The sequence below is a fragment of the Bufo bufo genome, chromosome 3 (genome assembly GCF_905171765.1).
Source record: "Bufo bufo chromosome 3, aBufBuf1.1, whole genome shotgun sequence".
In the NCBI taxonomy this organism is placed as follows: Eukaryota; Metazoa; Chordata; class Amphibia; order Anura; family Bufonidae; genus Bufo; species Bufo bufo.
In genome coordinates this window covers 2037932-2053248 of record NC_053391.1, presented here as the reverse complement: position 1 = coordinate 2053248, position 15317 = coordinate 2037932, and the positions used below count along the sequence as shown (strand labels likewise).

Genomic DNA, 15317 nt, shown 5'->3' with positions numbered 1-15317 from the left:
TGGCTTCTTCAGTCTCTTCCCTGAGACGAGGCATAGGGCTGGCTTCTCCAGTCTCCTCCCTGGCGGAAGATTGGTTTGATGCTGAGGAAAGGCCTGAGCCAGCTGTCCCTCTCTCCCTCAGAAGGCTGGTACCCTGACTAAAGGCTGGTGATCCATGGTCTGTGGCAGCATATCCCCGTCTCAGCGTCTTCTTCTGGTCACTCAGTAGTCTGGCAGAGTCTCCTCTTCCAAGCACTGGTCCCTAACTGCAGAACACTTGGGGCTCTGACTGCTCTCCTTTTATACAGTTTTAGCTAGACTGGAACCTTCTAGTGGAAGGGGTGGAGCGGAGAAACTCAGCACAAACAGATACATTGTTACAGTTTCCGTCTTTCATAGTCTTACATTAGAGCTTCAATGATACTCAATAGTAATGACACAAAAAGTTTCCAGACATAACAACAGGGCTAAAACCAGACATTCAAAAGGTCAGTCTGTCTGGTTTTAGTGGTAATCAACGTCTGGCTTTTTCCCTCCAAAACATGGTCTTTAAACTTTATGGTAACTGTGGAACATTACCAGCTTCTCATTATTAGCTAGAAAGTCCCAAAAGTTTCTAAGTATTCATTAACCCTTTCCACAGTGCTGAGCAAATACAGTGCAAATGAACAGGATGTATATCACAGCAAACATTTAATATGCAGTTACACAGTATTAAAGGGGTTCTCCGGGCTTTTAATATTGATGACCTATCCTCAGGATATCAGATTGGTGGGGTTCCGACACCTGGCACCCCCACCAATCAGCTGTATGAAGGGAAGGCACACGCAGTGCGCACGTACCATCTCTTGTCTCTCTTCCTGATGTCTTTGGCAAGCAGGAAGAGAGACGGCACATGCACACTGCGTGCGCCTTCCCTTCAAACAGCTGATCGGCGGAGGTGCCGGGTGTTGGACCCCCGCCGATCTGATATTGATGACCTATCCTAAGGATAGGTCATTAATATTAAAAGCCTGGAGAACCCCTTTAAACAGTGCAAGTTAATCTTTTAAAGTAAAATAAAGTGAGGAGTTAATGACTTTGCATATGGGAAACAGGGGCAAATGTCCACAAATGTCCAGGCTTCAAAGTACCCCTGCTCCAGGGCACTACAATTACTTCTGCGCATCATCTTGAGGGAATTTTAGCCCATTCTTCTGTACATAACAGATTCAGCTCTGCTATGTTGGTGGTTTCCTCCATGAACTGCTCGCATAAGGATCTTTCACAATATTTCTATTGGATTAAGGTCTGAACTGTGACTCTGCCATTCCAGAACTTTCTCTTTCTTCTTTGTTTGCTTAGGGTCGTTGTCTTGCTGAATGACCCATGTTCCCCTGAGGTTCAGATCTCTGTTAATCCGGCAGCCTGTCCTGGCAGTTGTCCTGCTTTCCCAGGCTGGCATAGGAGTTGCTCCTCTTACCCCATTATTGCCTGTGTTTCGATTTTGCCCATCGGTGGGCCTGGCCATTGGCATCCCATGTTCTGCTTCCTGATGCAGGTAGAGGCCCATGCTTGCCGACTTTCATTTATTTAGTGAGGAAGATGCTCCAATATCACATGTCTGTGAGCAGTAAAAGTATGTGAACCTTTAGGATTAGCAGGTTATATGAAGGTGTCTTCAATCAGTGGGGTGACAATCAGATGTGAGAGGGCGACCTGTTTTATGTAAAGCGTTGGGATCTATCAAAGTCTGATCTTCACATGTTTATGGAAGTGTATCATGGCAGGAACAAAGGAGACTCCTCAGGTCCTCAGAAGAAGAGTTGTTGATGCTGATCACCCTAGAAAAGATTATAAAACCATCTGTAAAGATCCTGGACTCCAACAATCCACAGTCAGGTTGTGTACAAATGGAGGAAATTCAAGACCATTATTACCCTCCCCAGGAGCGGTCAACCAACAAAGATCATGAGCAAATAACGGCCTTTTATACCTCAGCTAATGTCAGTGTTCATGAGTCCAACATCAGGAGAACACTGACCAACAATGGTGAGCATGGTAGGACTGCAAAGAGAACATTGCTGCTCATTTGCATTTTGTAAAGATCAAGCCAGAAAGCTATTGGACAATGTTTTGTGGACGGATGAGGCGGAATAGATATTTTTTTGTTTAAATTAGAAGCGTTTTGTTTGGAGAAAGGAAGCTCTTCCTCGGATCGTAGTTTGGGCTTGTTCTGCTGAATCTGAGCCAGGACGGCTTGCAGACCACGCAGCTGCTATGTAGTCCGTGGATGGAAGGCCCCGACCCCTAACTACACTAATACAATGGCTGCCACCTGCTTAGCTTCTGTCGTAAAGTGACCTTAATCCAATAGAAATGTTGTGGAAGATCCTGAAGCGAGCAGTTCATGGAGGAAACCACCAACAGAGCTGAAGCTGTTCTGTATGGCGCCTCCCCCCAGGGCCCTTTAAGAGTACTAGTACTTATTTTGTGACACCAGTTGCAATGAAGAAACAAAGGCACAGGGCCCCTTTTATTGATACTGTGGATGGTGCCCAGGTGTAGGAATGAGAGAGTGGTGTAGGGTGGCCTAAATGTCACTTAATGTTGGTGCACGTCTCACGGTGCTCCTACCTGGATAAGCTGGACCCCAGGTGTTGGCCCGAAGCAATGAAAGGGGGATTGTTGATGAAAGGGATGATGAAATAAATTGAGTCCAGACCGGTTTCTCCAACAGTTTCAGGCTTTGTCTTGGTTCCCAGCAGGCTTTAGCATTAACTCTGGCAGGCAAGCAAACTTAACCCTGCTACATCTGTTGCTCTCTGGCTTTGCTGTGCTGACAGGCTGACTGAATAACTTTGCTTTAACTGTCTGCTGCAACTTCTCTCTGTAGTCTGACTCTAGATTTGTCCAGGGAAAACTCCTCCCAGCTTCAGGGGCTCCAAGCTGTGGCCTCCACGTCCAGCAATGCTGAAGGTGCTCTAGCTGGCTTGAGCAAGGCACATCCAACAGGGACGTGCACCTGCTTCCTTCCCCTAGCAAGGGGTAACTGCAACTGACCTCTAACTAACTAGTCTCCATCCTTCCTTAGAGGGAGGGTTAGAATGGAAAGAAGGGTTCCATCCTCTGTATATGTAGCTCTTCCATGCTTGCTGCCACCTTCTGGTGAACCAGCTAAATTGCATGAACAATAACAGTTAAAAGAAATTAATATGCACAGTGTCCAGGACCTGAAGTAAGAGATGACATGAGGTTAACCAATAAAGGTTGTAATACCACTCTGGGGCGTTAAAGAGGCATGGGCTAGAATTCCTCCAAGCCGATGTGCAGGACTAATCAACAATTACTGGAAACAAGGGGCCACACCAGATACTGACGGAAAGGGTTCACATACTTTTACCGCTCACAGATGTGTGATATTGGATCATGCTTCTCAACAAATAAATGACAAGTCTGATATTTGTGACTCATTTCTTTGATTTGGTTCTTTATCTACTTTTAGGACGTGATGGCGCAGCACGTTACCCGCCTACACCTTGTCCAGTGCGTCTCCAGCACACAATGAATGCTCAGACTAGAGGCCGTCTTGTGCGGCTGGAAGCCCACCTCTGTGGCCCCCAAAGCTATATGGGTGGGAGCACTGTTAGGAGTCCCCGGGAGGTTGGCGGGGGGGTCACCATACTGTAATCTGTAATAACCCACTTCCTCATTTTATTCCCGCCATCTTCCAGCAAGCAGCCACGATGATGCTCAGTCCAGAGCAGGTCGATTCGGACCAACCATCAGCGCAGTCGGAGTCGGACTCGGCAGTCAGCGAGATCAAAGGGGGCAGCGTGTCTGAAGCAGAGGGAGGAGGTCGTAGGACTCCATGTCTCCCTCTTCAATTAAGCCGTGAGGAGAAACGGAGGAGAAGACGAGCCACAGCAAAGTATCGCTCAGCGCATGCAACTCGAGAGCGCATCCGCGTGGAAGCCTTCAACGTGGCGTTCGCTGAGCTTCGGCGACTTCTGCCGACCCTGCCCCCCGACAAGAAGCTGTCAAAGATTGAGATCCTGCGTTTGGCCATCTGCTACATCTCCTACCTCAACCACGTGCTGGACGTCTAGAGTGGCAGAAGGACAATGTGCAGGGCAGCGTTCGTCAGCCGCACTGGGTGAGCGGTGCTGTGATGTGTTAACCCCTCGTGCTCTGAGCCATGCTCAGCGCTGGTGTCAGTGAGTAGCAGTAGACGACGACCAATGTGCATTCATTCTATAACAAGTAGATTATTGGACCAAAGGTGACCGTGTGTGTGGTAGAGACCCCGTGTGTGCGTCCTGTGTAGATTACAGCGCCACTCGCTGGCAGCTGGATGTATTACATGACTATATCCTCGTTCTCCGTCTGGATGGTTTGTGTGGAGAGCAGAAGCCTCCTGCCTTATTGCCCCATCTGCAGCTCCTGGCCATGGTCTGCACCTACAGAGGCACAATATAATGACGTTATATGGGGTGCACTGTGCGTCCTCCCTTATGTCTCCCTCTCGGGTTCCCAGGAGGTCGGGATCCTATACCGGAGAGCAGTGAAAGCATAATGGCCGCTCGGCATAGTTAATGAGTGAAAGAGTAGCACCAGCGTGAGGATCCCGGCAAACAGCACCCCATGTCTCAGCTTCATAGACTTCCACGGGTGGAGTAATGAAGACGAGGGCAGGTGGCGTAATAGCAGTGATTCTAGGGTCCCCAACGTCTCTAGGGTTGTAGTATATGGAGCCCCTCTGCCCACACTCTTACTGGCCTCTTAAAGCTCCATACAACTCGTTCCGTTCTTTCATGGACACCCCACTACTTTTTTGTTCTATTAAGTTGAGGTTCTCCATTAAGCCATTCCAAGTGCAGTGCCCCCTTCTGACGTCAGCAGAATCTAGCACGGTGATGTAGTGACCCTCCTGTATCAGACCCCCTTAAAGGGGTTGTGCGAGTTCTCAAAACTTCCCAAAGGCCACAAAACATCATAAAATAATGAGCCCATACTTCCCTGCCATTTCCAGTGCCGCAACTCCGCTCCACCTCACGGGGTTTGTATATAAGCAGTAGTGTAGAGGTATACGGCACAAGACCAGAACTGCCCCACCTCGTAGGGTCCATATATAAGCAGTGGTGTAGAGGTATACGGCACAAGACCAGAACTGCCCCACCTCGTAGGGTCAATATATAAGCAGTGGTGTAGAGGTATACGGGACAAGACTAGAACTGCCCCACCTCGTAGGGTCCATATATAAGCAGTGGTGTAGAGGTATACGGGACAAGACTAGAACCGTCCCACCTTGTGGGGTCCATATACAAGTAGTGGTGTAGAGGTATACGGCACAAGACCAGAACTGCCCCACCTCGTGGGGTCCATATATAAGCAGTGGTGTAGAGGTATACGGGACAAGACTAGAACCTCCCCACCTCGTGGGGTCCATATATAAGCAGTGGTGTAGAGGTATACGGCACAAGACCAGAACTGCCCCACCTCGTAGGGTCCATATATAAGCAGTGGTGTAGAGGTATACGGCACAAGACCAGAACTGCCCCACCTCGTAGGGTCAATATATAAGCAGTGGTGTAGAGGTATACGGGACAAGACTAGAACCGTCCCACCTTGTGGGGTCCATATACAAGTAGTGGTGTAGAGGTATACGGCACAAGACCAGAACTGCCCCACCTTGTGGGGTCCATATACAAGTAGTGGTGTAGAGGTATACGGCACAAGACCAGAACTGCCCCACCTCGTAGGGCCCATATATAAGCAGTGGTGTAGAGGTATACGGCACAAGACCAGAACTGCCCCACCTCGTAGGGTCCATATATAAGCAGTGGTGTAGAGGTATACGGGACAAGACTAGAACCGTCCCACCTTGTGGGGTCCATATACAAGTAGTGGTGTAGAGGTATACGGCACAAGACCAGAACTGCCCCACCTCGTAGGGTCCATATATAAGCAGTGGTGTAGAGGTATACGGCACAAGACCAGAACTGCCCCACCTCGTAGGGTCCATATATAAGCAGTGGTGTAGAGGTATACGGGACAAGACTAGAACCTCCCCACCTCGTGGGGTCCATATATAAGCAGTGGTGTAGAGGTATACGGCACAAGACCAGAACTGCCCCACCTCGTAGGGTCCATATATAAGCAGTGGTGTAGAGGTATACGGGACAAGACTAGAACCTCCCCACCTCGTAGGGTCCATATATAAGCAGTGGTGTAGAGGTATACGGGACAAGACTAGAACCGCTCCACCTCGTGGGGTCCATATATAAGCAGTGGTGTAGAGGTATACGGCACAAGACCAGAACTGCCCCACCTCGTAGGGTCCATATATAAGCAGTGGTGTAGAGGTATACGGCACAAGACCAGAACTGCCCCACCTCGTAGGGTCCATATATAAGCAGTGGTGTAGAGGTATACGGCACAAGACCAGAACTGCCCCACCTCGTAGGGTCCATATATAAGCAGTGGTGTAGAGGTATACGGGACAAGACTAGAACCGTCCCACCTTGTGGGGTCCATATACAAGTAGTGGTGTAGAGGTATACGGCACAAGACCAGAACTGCCCCACCTCGTAGGGCCCATATATAAGCAGTGGTGTAGAGGTATACGGCACAAGACCAGAACTGCCCCACCTCGTAGGGTCCATATATAAGCAGTGGTGTAGAGGTATACGGGACAAGACTAGAACCTCCCCACCTCGTGGGGTCCATATATAAGCAGTGGTGTAGAGGTATACGGGACAAGACCAGAACTGCCCCACCTCGTAGGGTCCATATATAAGCAGTGGTGTAGAGGTATACGGGACAAGACTAGAACCGCTCCACCTCGTAGGGTCCATATATAAGCAGTGGTGTAGAGGTATACGGCACAAGACCAGAACTGCCCCACCTCGTAGGGTCCATATATAAGCAGTGGTGTAGAGGTATACGGGACAAGACTAGAACCGTCCCACCTTGTGGGGTCCATATACAAGTAGTGGTGTAGAGGTATACGGGACTAGACCAGAGCCGCTCCACCCCATAGGGTCCATATACAAGCAGTGGTGTAGAGGTATACGGGACTAGACCAGAGCCGCTCCACCTCGTAGGGTCCATATATAAGCAGTGGTGTAGAGGTATACGGGACAAGACTAGAACTGCCCCACCTCGTGGGGTCCATATATAAGCAGTGGTGTAGAGGTATACGGCACAAGACCAGAACCGCTCCACCTCGTAGGGTCCATATACAAGCAGTGGTGTAGAGGTATACGGGACTAGACCAGAGCCGCTCCACCTCGTAGGGTCCATATATAAGCAGTGGTGTAGAGGTATACGGGACAAGACTAGAACCGCTCCACCTCGTAGGGTCCATATATAAGCAGTGGTGTAGAGGTATACGGGACAAGACTAGAACTGCTCCACCTCGTGGGGTCCATATACAAGTAGTGGTGTAGTCGAGGTATACAGCACAAGACCAGAACCGCTCCACCTCGCTGGGTTCGTATACAGTCAGTGGTGTAGAGGTATATGGCACAAGACCAGAACCGCTCCACCTCGTGGGGTTCGTATACAGTCAGTGGTGTAAAGGTATACGGCACAAGACCAGAACCGCTTCACCTCGTGGGGTACATATACAGTCAGTGGTGTAGAGGTATATGGCACAAGACCAGAACCGCTCCACTTTGCTGGGTTCGTATACAGTCAGTAGTGTAGAGGTATACAGCACAAGACCAGAACCGCTCCACCTCGCTGGGTTCGTATACAGTCAGTAGTGTAGAGGTATACGGCACAAGACCAGAACCGCTCCACCTCGTGGGGTTCGTATACAGTCAGTGGTGTAGAGGTATACGGCACAAGACCAGAACCGCTCCACTTCGCTGGGTTCGTATACAGTCAGTGGTGTAGAGGTATAAGGCACAAGACCAGAACCGCTCCACCTCGTGGGGTCCATATTTAAGCAGTGGTGTAGAGGTATACGGCACAAGACCAGAACCGCTCTACCTCGTGGGGTTCGTATACAGTCAGTGGTGTAGAGGTATACGGCACAAGACTAGAACCGCTCCACCTCGTGGGGTTCGTATACAGTCAGTGGTGTAGAGGTATACGGCACAAGACTAGAACCGCTCCACCTCGTGGGGTTCGTATACAGTCAGTGGTGTAGAGGTATACGGCACAAGACCAGAACCGCTATGTCACGGCTGCAGCCTTGTAGTATATACAGACCCCGGAGGTAGAGCCGAGGGTGGTAACGGAGGACTATGGGCTGATTGTTTCGGATGCTTAGTGACAACCCCCATTATCCTCGCCTCCTACACCAGCGACTGGACTGACAATAAATGAATCTGATCCAAAGATTTGTGGGTTTCGGGGTTGGTGGCTTTCTACATACGATGCAATATTTTGTAGTGATTCTGTGGCCCTCGTTTCTACCTTTTATTATGACCTTCATCAGAAAGATGTAATCAATAAACCTTTTCTGAAAGAGTCGCTGTGTCGTCTAACCCTACAGGGGGCGGGGCTGTGACAACCTCTCAGACATGGCAGCTCGTCAGCAGTAATAGATAAATAGTTGTCACATCAGTATAAGGTGTGCAGATGTCAGGGACTGAGAGTGGAAGGAGCATGCTGCAGCACAGAGGATTTCAGGAGACAATTGTGCTGATCTGCTGGTGGCAGTCGTTGTAGGGCGGTGGCCACCATCTCCTGACAGGGAAGCGTCAGCCCTACGGTATATGAGGAGCGGGGGCGGGGAGCTGTGGGCCCCGGAGATGTGATGCTGACCCGTCACCCCCCGGCTCATCCTGCTGCTATTTATAGTCCTGAAACAACTGTCTCCTAAAAATGGAGAGGGGAGTGCGAGGGTGTCACTATGTAAGGTGGGCTCCAGTGTCTCGCTGTCACAAAGCCGCTCGCTCTCCTCCATGCAAGCCCTCAGTCTCCTGTTGTGGGGGGCCCTTCTCGCCCTTTGTGGGGCTGAAGATGGGCTCCGCTTCCCCTCCTATGATGGAAGGGACCGCGTCCTGGAACTGAGCGACAGGAACTATCGTCAGGTGATGAAGAAATACAACGTCTTCTGCGTCTACCTGTGCCAGAGCCCGGCGCCTGGTGACAAGATCGCACAGAGACAGGCCCACCTGACCGAGATGGTGTTGGAGGTGAGTGCACGGCCACCCTCCTCCCCGAGCCCTCTGGTGTAACTGTCTTAGACTATACTGATTCCAGGGTGGCACAGTCCTGCCTGAGGTGAGTGCACGGCCACCCTCCTCCCCTAACCCTCTGGTATGACTGTCTTAAGCTATACTGATTCCAGGGTGGCACGGTCCTGCTGGAGGTGAGTGCACGGCCACCCTCCTCCCCGAGCCCTCTGGTGTAACTGTCTTAGACTATACTGATTCCAGGGTCACACGGTCCTGCTGGAGGTGAGTGCACGGCCACCCTCCTCCCCAAGCCCTCTGTTATGACTGTCTTAGACTATACTGATTCCAGGGTAGCACGGTCCTGCCTGAGGTGAGTGCACGGCCACCCTCCTCCCCAAGCCCTCTGTTATGACTGTCTTAGACTATACTGATTCCAGGGTGGCACGGTCCTGCCTGAGGTGAGTGCACGGCCACCCTCCTCCCCTAACATTCTGGTATGACTGTCTTAAGCTATACTGATTCCAGGGTCGCACAGTCCTGCTGGAGGTGAGTGCACGGCCACCCTCCTCCCCAAGCCCTCTGGTGTAACTGTCTTAGACTATACTGATTCCAGGGTAGCACGGTCCTGCCTGAGGTGAGTGCACGGCCACCCTCCTCCCCAAGCCCTCTGGTATGACTGTCTTAGACTATACTGATTCCAGGGTAGCACGGTCCTGCCTGAGGTGAGTGCACGGCCACCCTCCTCCCCAAGCCCTCTGGTGTAACTGTCTTAGACTATACTGATTCCAGGGTAGCACGGTCCTGCCTGAGGTGAGTGCACGGCCACCCTCCTCCCCAAGCCCTCTGGTATGACTGTCTTAGACTATACTGATTCCAGGGTCGCACAGTCCTGCTGGAGGTGAGTGCACGGCCACCCTCCTCCCCGAGCCCTCTGTTATGACTGTCTTAGACTATACTGATTCCAGGGTCACACGGTCCTGCCTGAGGTGAGTGCACGGCCACCCTCCTCCCCAAGCCCTCTGGTATGACTGTCTTAGACTATACTGATTCCAGGGTGGCACGGTCCTGCCTGAGGTGAGTGCACGGCCACCCTCCTCCCCAAGCCCTCTGGTATGACTGTCTTAGACTATACTGATTCCAGGGTCGCACGGTCCTGCCTGAGGTGAGTGCACGGCCACCCTCCTCCCCAAGCCATCTGGTAGGACTGTCTTAGACTATACTGATTCCAGGGTGGCACGGTCCTGCTGGAGGTGAGTGCACGGCCACCCTCCTCCCCGAGCCCTCTGGTATGACTGTCTTAGACTATACTGATTCCAGGGTGGCACGGTCCTGCTGGAGGTGAATGCATGGCCACCCTCCTCCCCAAGCCCTCTGTTATGACTGTCTTAGACTATACTGATTCCAGGGTGGCACGGTCCTGCCTGAGGTGAGTGCACGGCCACCCTCCTCCCCTAACCCTCTGGTATGACTGTCTTAGACTATACTGATTCCAGGGTCGCACGGTCCTGCCTGAGGTGAGTGCACAGCCACCCTCCTCCCCGAGCCCTCTGGTATGACTGTCTTAGACTATACTGATTCCAGGGTGGCACGGTCCTGCTGGAGGTGAGTACACGGCCACCCTCCTCCCCAAGCCCTCTGTTATGACTGTCTTAGACTATACTGATTCCAGGGTGGCACGGTCCTGCCTGAGGTGAGTGCACGGCCACCCTCCTCCCCTAACCCTCTGGTATGACTGTCTTAAGCTATACTGATTCCAGGGTGGCACGGTCCTGCTGGAGGTGAGTGCACGGCCACCCTCCTCCCCAAGCCCTCTGGTGTAACTGTCTTAGACTATACTGATTCCAGGGTAGCACGGTCCTGCCTGAGGTGAGTTCACGGCCACCCTCCTCCCCAAGCCCTCTGGTATGACTGTCTTAGACTATACTGATTCCAGGGTCGCACAGTCCTGCTGGAGGTGAGTGCACGGCCACCCTCCTCCCCGAGCCCTCTGTTATGACTGTCTTAGACTATACTGATTCCAGGGTCACACGGTCCTGCCTGAGGTGAGTGCACGGCCACCCTCCTCCCCAAGCCCTCTGTTATGACTGTCTTAGACTATACTGATTCCAGGGTCGCACAGTCCTGCCTGAGGTGAGTGCACGGCCACCCTCCTCCCCTAGCCCTCTGTTATGACTGTCTTAGACTATACTGATTCCAGGGTGGCACGGTCCTGCTGGAGGTGAATGCACGGCCACCCTCCTCCCCTAGCCCTCTGGTATGACTGTCTTAGACTATACTGATTCCAGGGTCGCACAGTCCTGCTGGAGGTGAGTGCACGGCCACCCTCCTCCCCAAGCCCTCTGGTATGACTGTCTTAGACTATACTGATTCCAGGGTCGCACAGTCCTGCCTGAGGTGAGTGCACGGCCACCCTCCTCCCCAAGCCATCTGGTAGGACTGTCTTAGACTATACTGATTCCAGGGTGGCACGGTCCTGCTGGAGGTGAGTGCACGGCCACCCTCCTCCCCGAGCCCTCTGGTATGACTGTCTTAGACTATACTGATTCCAGGGTGGCACGGTCCTGCTGGAGGTGAATGCACGGCCACCCTCCTCCCCAAGCCCTCTGTTATGACTGTCTTAGACTATACTGATTCCAGGGTGGCACGGTCCTGCCTGAGGTGAGTGCACGGCCACCCTCCTCCCCTAACCCTCTGGTATGACTGTCTTAGACTATACTGATTCCAGGGTCGCACGGTCCTGCCTGAGGTGAGTGCACGGCCACCCTCCTCCCTGAGCCCTCTGGTATGACTGTCTTAGACTATACTGATTCCAGGGTGGCACGGTCCTGCTGGAGGTGAGTGCACGGCCACCCTCCTCCCCAAGCCCTCTGTTATGACTGTCTTAGACTATACTGATTCCAGGGTCGCACGGTCCTGCTGGAGGTGAGTGCACGGCCACCCTCCTCCCCGAGACCTCTGTTATGACTGTCTTAGACTATACTGATTCTAGGGTCGCACGGTCCTGCCTGAGGTGAGTGCACGGCCACCCTCCTCCCCAAGCCCTCTGTTATGACTGTCTTACACTATACTGATTCCAGGGTCGCACGGTCCTGCTGGAGGTGAGTGCATGGCCACCCTCCTCCCCAAGCCCTCTGGTATGACTGTCTTAGACTATACTGATTCCAGGGTCGCACAGTCCTGCTGGAGGTGAGTGCACGGCCACCCTCCTCCCCAAGCCCTCTGGTATGACTGTCTTAGACTATACTGATTCCAGGGTCGCACAGTCCTGCTGGAGGTGAGTGCACGGCCACCCTCCTCCCCAAGCCCTCTGGTTTGACTGTCTTAGACTATACTGATTCCAGGGTGGCATGGTCCTGCTGGAGGTGAGTGCACGGCCACCCTCCTCCCCAAGCCCTCTGTTATGACTGTCTTAGACTATACTGATTCCAGGGTGGCACGGTCCTGCTGGAGGTGAGTGCACGGCCACCCTCCTCCCCAAGCCCTCTGTTATGACTGTCTTAGACTATACTGATTCCAGGGTTGCACGGTCCTGCCTGAGGTGAGTGCACGGCCACCCTCCTCCCCAAGCCCTCTGTTATGACTGTCTTAGACTATACTGATTCCAGGGTCGCACGGTCCTGCCTGAGGTGAGTGCACGGCCACCCTCCTCCCCAAGCCCTCTGTTATGACTGTCTTAGACTATACTGATTCCAGGGTCGCACGGTCCTGCCTGAGGTGAGTGCACGGCCACCCTCCTCCCCAAGCCCTCTGTTATGACTGTCTTAAGCTATACTGATTCCAGGGTGGCACGGTCCTGCCTGAGGTGAATGCACGGCCACCCTCCTCCCCAAGCCCTCTGGTATGACTGTCTTAGACTATACTGATTCCAGAGTGGCACGGTCCTGCCTGAGGTGAGTGCACGGCCACCCACCTCCCCAAGCCCTCTGGTATGACTGTCTTAGACTATACTGATTCCAGGGTGGCACGGTCCTGCTGGAGGTGAGTGCACGGCCACCCTCCTCCCCTAGCCCTCTGGTATGACTGTCTTAGACTATACTGATTCCAGGGTCGCACAGTCCTGCTGGAGGTGAGTGCACGGCCACCCTCCTCCCCAAGCCCTCTGGTGTAACTGTCTTAGACTATACTGATTCTAGGGTCGCACGGTCCTGCTGGAGGTAAGTGCACGGCCACCCTCCTCCCCAAGCCCTCTGTTATGACTGTCTTAGACTATACTGATTCCAGGGTGGCACGGTCCTGCCTGAGGTGAGTGCACGGCCACCCTCCTCCCCGAGCCCTCTGTTATGACTGTCTTAGACTACACTGATTCCAGGGTCGCACGGTCCTGCCTGAGGTGAGTGCACGGCCACCCTCCTCCCCGAGCCCTCTGGTATGACTGTCTTAGACTATACTGATTCCAGGGTGGCACGGTCCTGCTGGAGGTGAGTGCACGGCCACCCTCCTCCCCAAGCCCTCTGTTATGACTGTCTTAGACTATACTGATTCCAGGGTCGCACGGTCCTGCTGGAGGTGAGTGCACGGCCACCCTCCTCCCCGAGACCTCTGGTATGACTGTCTTAGACTATACTGATTCCAGGGTCGCACAGTCCTGCTGGAGGTGAGTGCACGGCCACCCTCCTCCCCAAGCCCTCTGGTATGACTGTCTTAGACTATACTGATTCCAGGGTCGCACGGTCCTGCTGGAGGTGAGTGCACGGCCACCCTCCTCCCCAAGCCCTCTGGTTTGACTGTCTTAGACTATACTGATTCCAGGGTGGCATGGTCCTGCTGGAGGTGAGTGCACGGCCACCCTCCTCCCCAAGCCCTCTGGTATGACTGTCTTAGACTATACTGATCTCAGACAGGATATACAGGCAGGTTGTCAGCAGTAATAGATGTTCCTGTAGTATAAGGTGTGTGATCTCATGTCTGATCACATGTCATTATATCAGTGATGTCATCAGCAGGGGGCGGGGCTGTGACTACCTCTCAGACAGGATACACAGGCAGGTTGTCAGCAGTAATAGATGTTCCTGTAGTATAAGGTGTGTGATCTCATGTCTGATCACATGTCATTATATCAGTGATGTCATCAGTAGGGGGCGGGGCTGTGACTACCTCTCAGACAGGATATACAGGCAGGTTGTCAGCAGTAATAGATGTTCCTGTAGTATAAGGTGTGTGATCTCATGTCTGATCACATGACATTATATCAGTGATGTCATCAGCAGGGGGTGGGGCTGTGACAACCTCTCAGACAGGATATACAGGCAGGTTGTCAGCAGTAATAGATGTTCCTGTAGTATAAGGTGTGTGATCTCATGTCTGATCACATGTCAGTATATCAGTGATGTCATCAGCAGGGGGCGGGGCTGTGACTACCTCTCAGACAGGATATACAGGCAGGTTGTCAGCAGTAATAGATGTTCCTGTAGTATAAGGTGTGGATCTCATGTCTGATCACATGTCATTATATCAGTGATGTCATCAGCAGGGGGCGGGGCTGTGACTACCTCTCAGACAGGATATACAGGCAGGTTGTCAGCAGTAATAGATGTTCCTGTAGTATAAGGTGTGTGATCTCATGTCTGATCACATGACATTATATCAGTGATGTCATCAGCAGGGGGCGGGGCTGTGACTACCTCTCAGACAGGATATACAGGCAGGTTGTCAGCAGTAATAGATGTTCCTGTAGTATAAGGTGTGGATCTCATGTCTGATCACATGTCATTATATCAGTGATGTCATCAGCAGGGGGCGGGGCTGTGACTACCTCTCAGACAGGATATACAGGCAGGTTGTCAGCAGTAATAGATGTTCCTGTAGTATAAGGTGTGTGATCTCATGTCTGATCACATGTCATTATATCAGTGATGTCATCAGCAGGGGGCGGGGCTGTGACTACCTCTCAGACAGGATATACAGGCAGGTTGTCAGCAGTAATAGATGTTCCTGTAGTATAAGGGGTGTGATCTCATGTCTGATCACATGTCATTATATCAGTGATGTCATCAGCAGGGGGCGGGGCTGTGACTACCTCTCAGACAGGATATACAGGCAGGTTGTCAGCAGTAATAGATGTTCCTGTAGTATAAGGTGTGTGGACCTCATGTCTGATCACATGTCATTATATCGGTGATGTCATCAGCAGGGGGCGGGGCTGTGACAACCTCTCACACATGATATACAGGCAGGTTGTCAGCAGTAATAGATGATCCTGTAGTATAAGGTGTGTGATCTCATGTC

At 52.2% G+C, this 15317-nt stretch overlaps 2 protein-coding genes across 2 annotated transcripts in view; both read left to right on the top strand.

Annotated features, from left to right (window-relative positions):
• The first annotated feature begins 3704 nt into the window (after nucleotides 1-3704).
• On the top strand, nucleotides 3705-4067 carry NHLH2 (nescient helix-loop-helix 2). The gene has a single exon (XM_040421727.1). It carries the CDS (start codon nucleotides 3705-3707, stop codon nucleotides 4065-4067), a length of 363 nt encoding a protein of 120 aa, XP_040277661.1.
• A 4728-nt stretch (nucleotides 4068-8795) lies between these two features.
• CASQ2 (calsequestrin 2) overlaps nucleotides 8796-15317 on the top strand; it is a 58151-nt gene continuing 51629 nt past the window's right edge. The window contains exon 1 of the mRNA XM_040422765.1: nucleotides 8796-9110. Coding sequence (XP_040278699.1) covers nucleotides 8877-9110 — 234 coding nt within the window. The 5' untranslated portion in view covers nucleotides 8796-8876. The remainder of the gene's footprint in view (nucleotides 9111-15317) is intronic.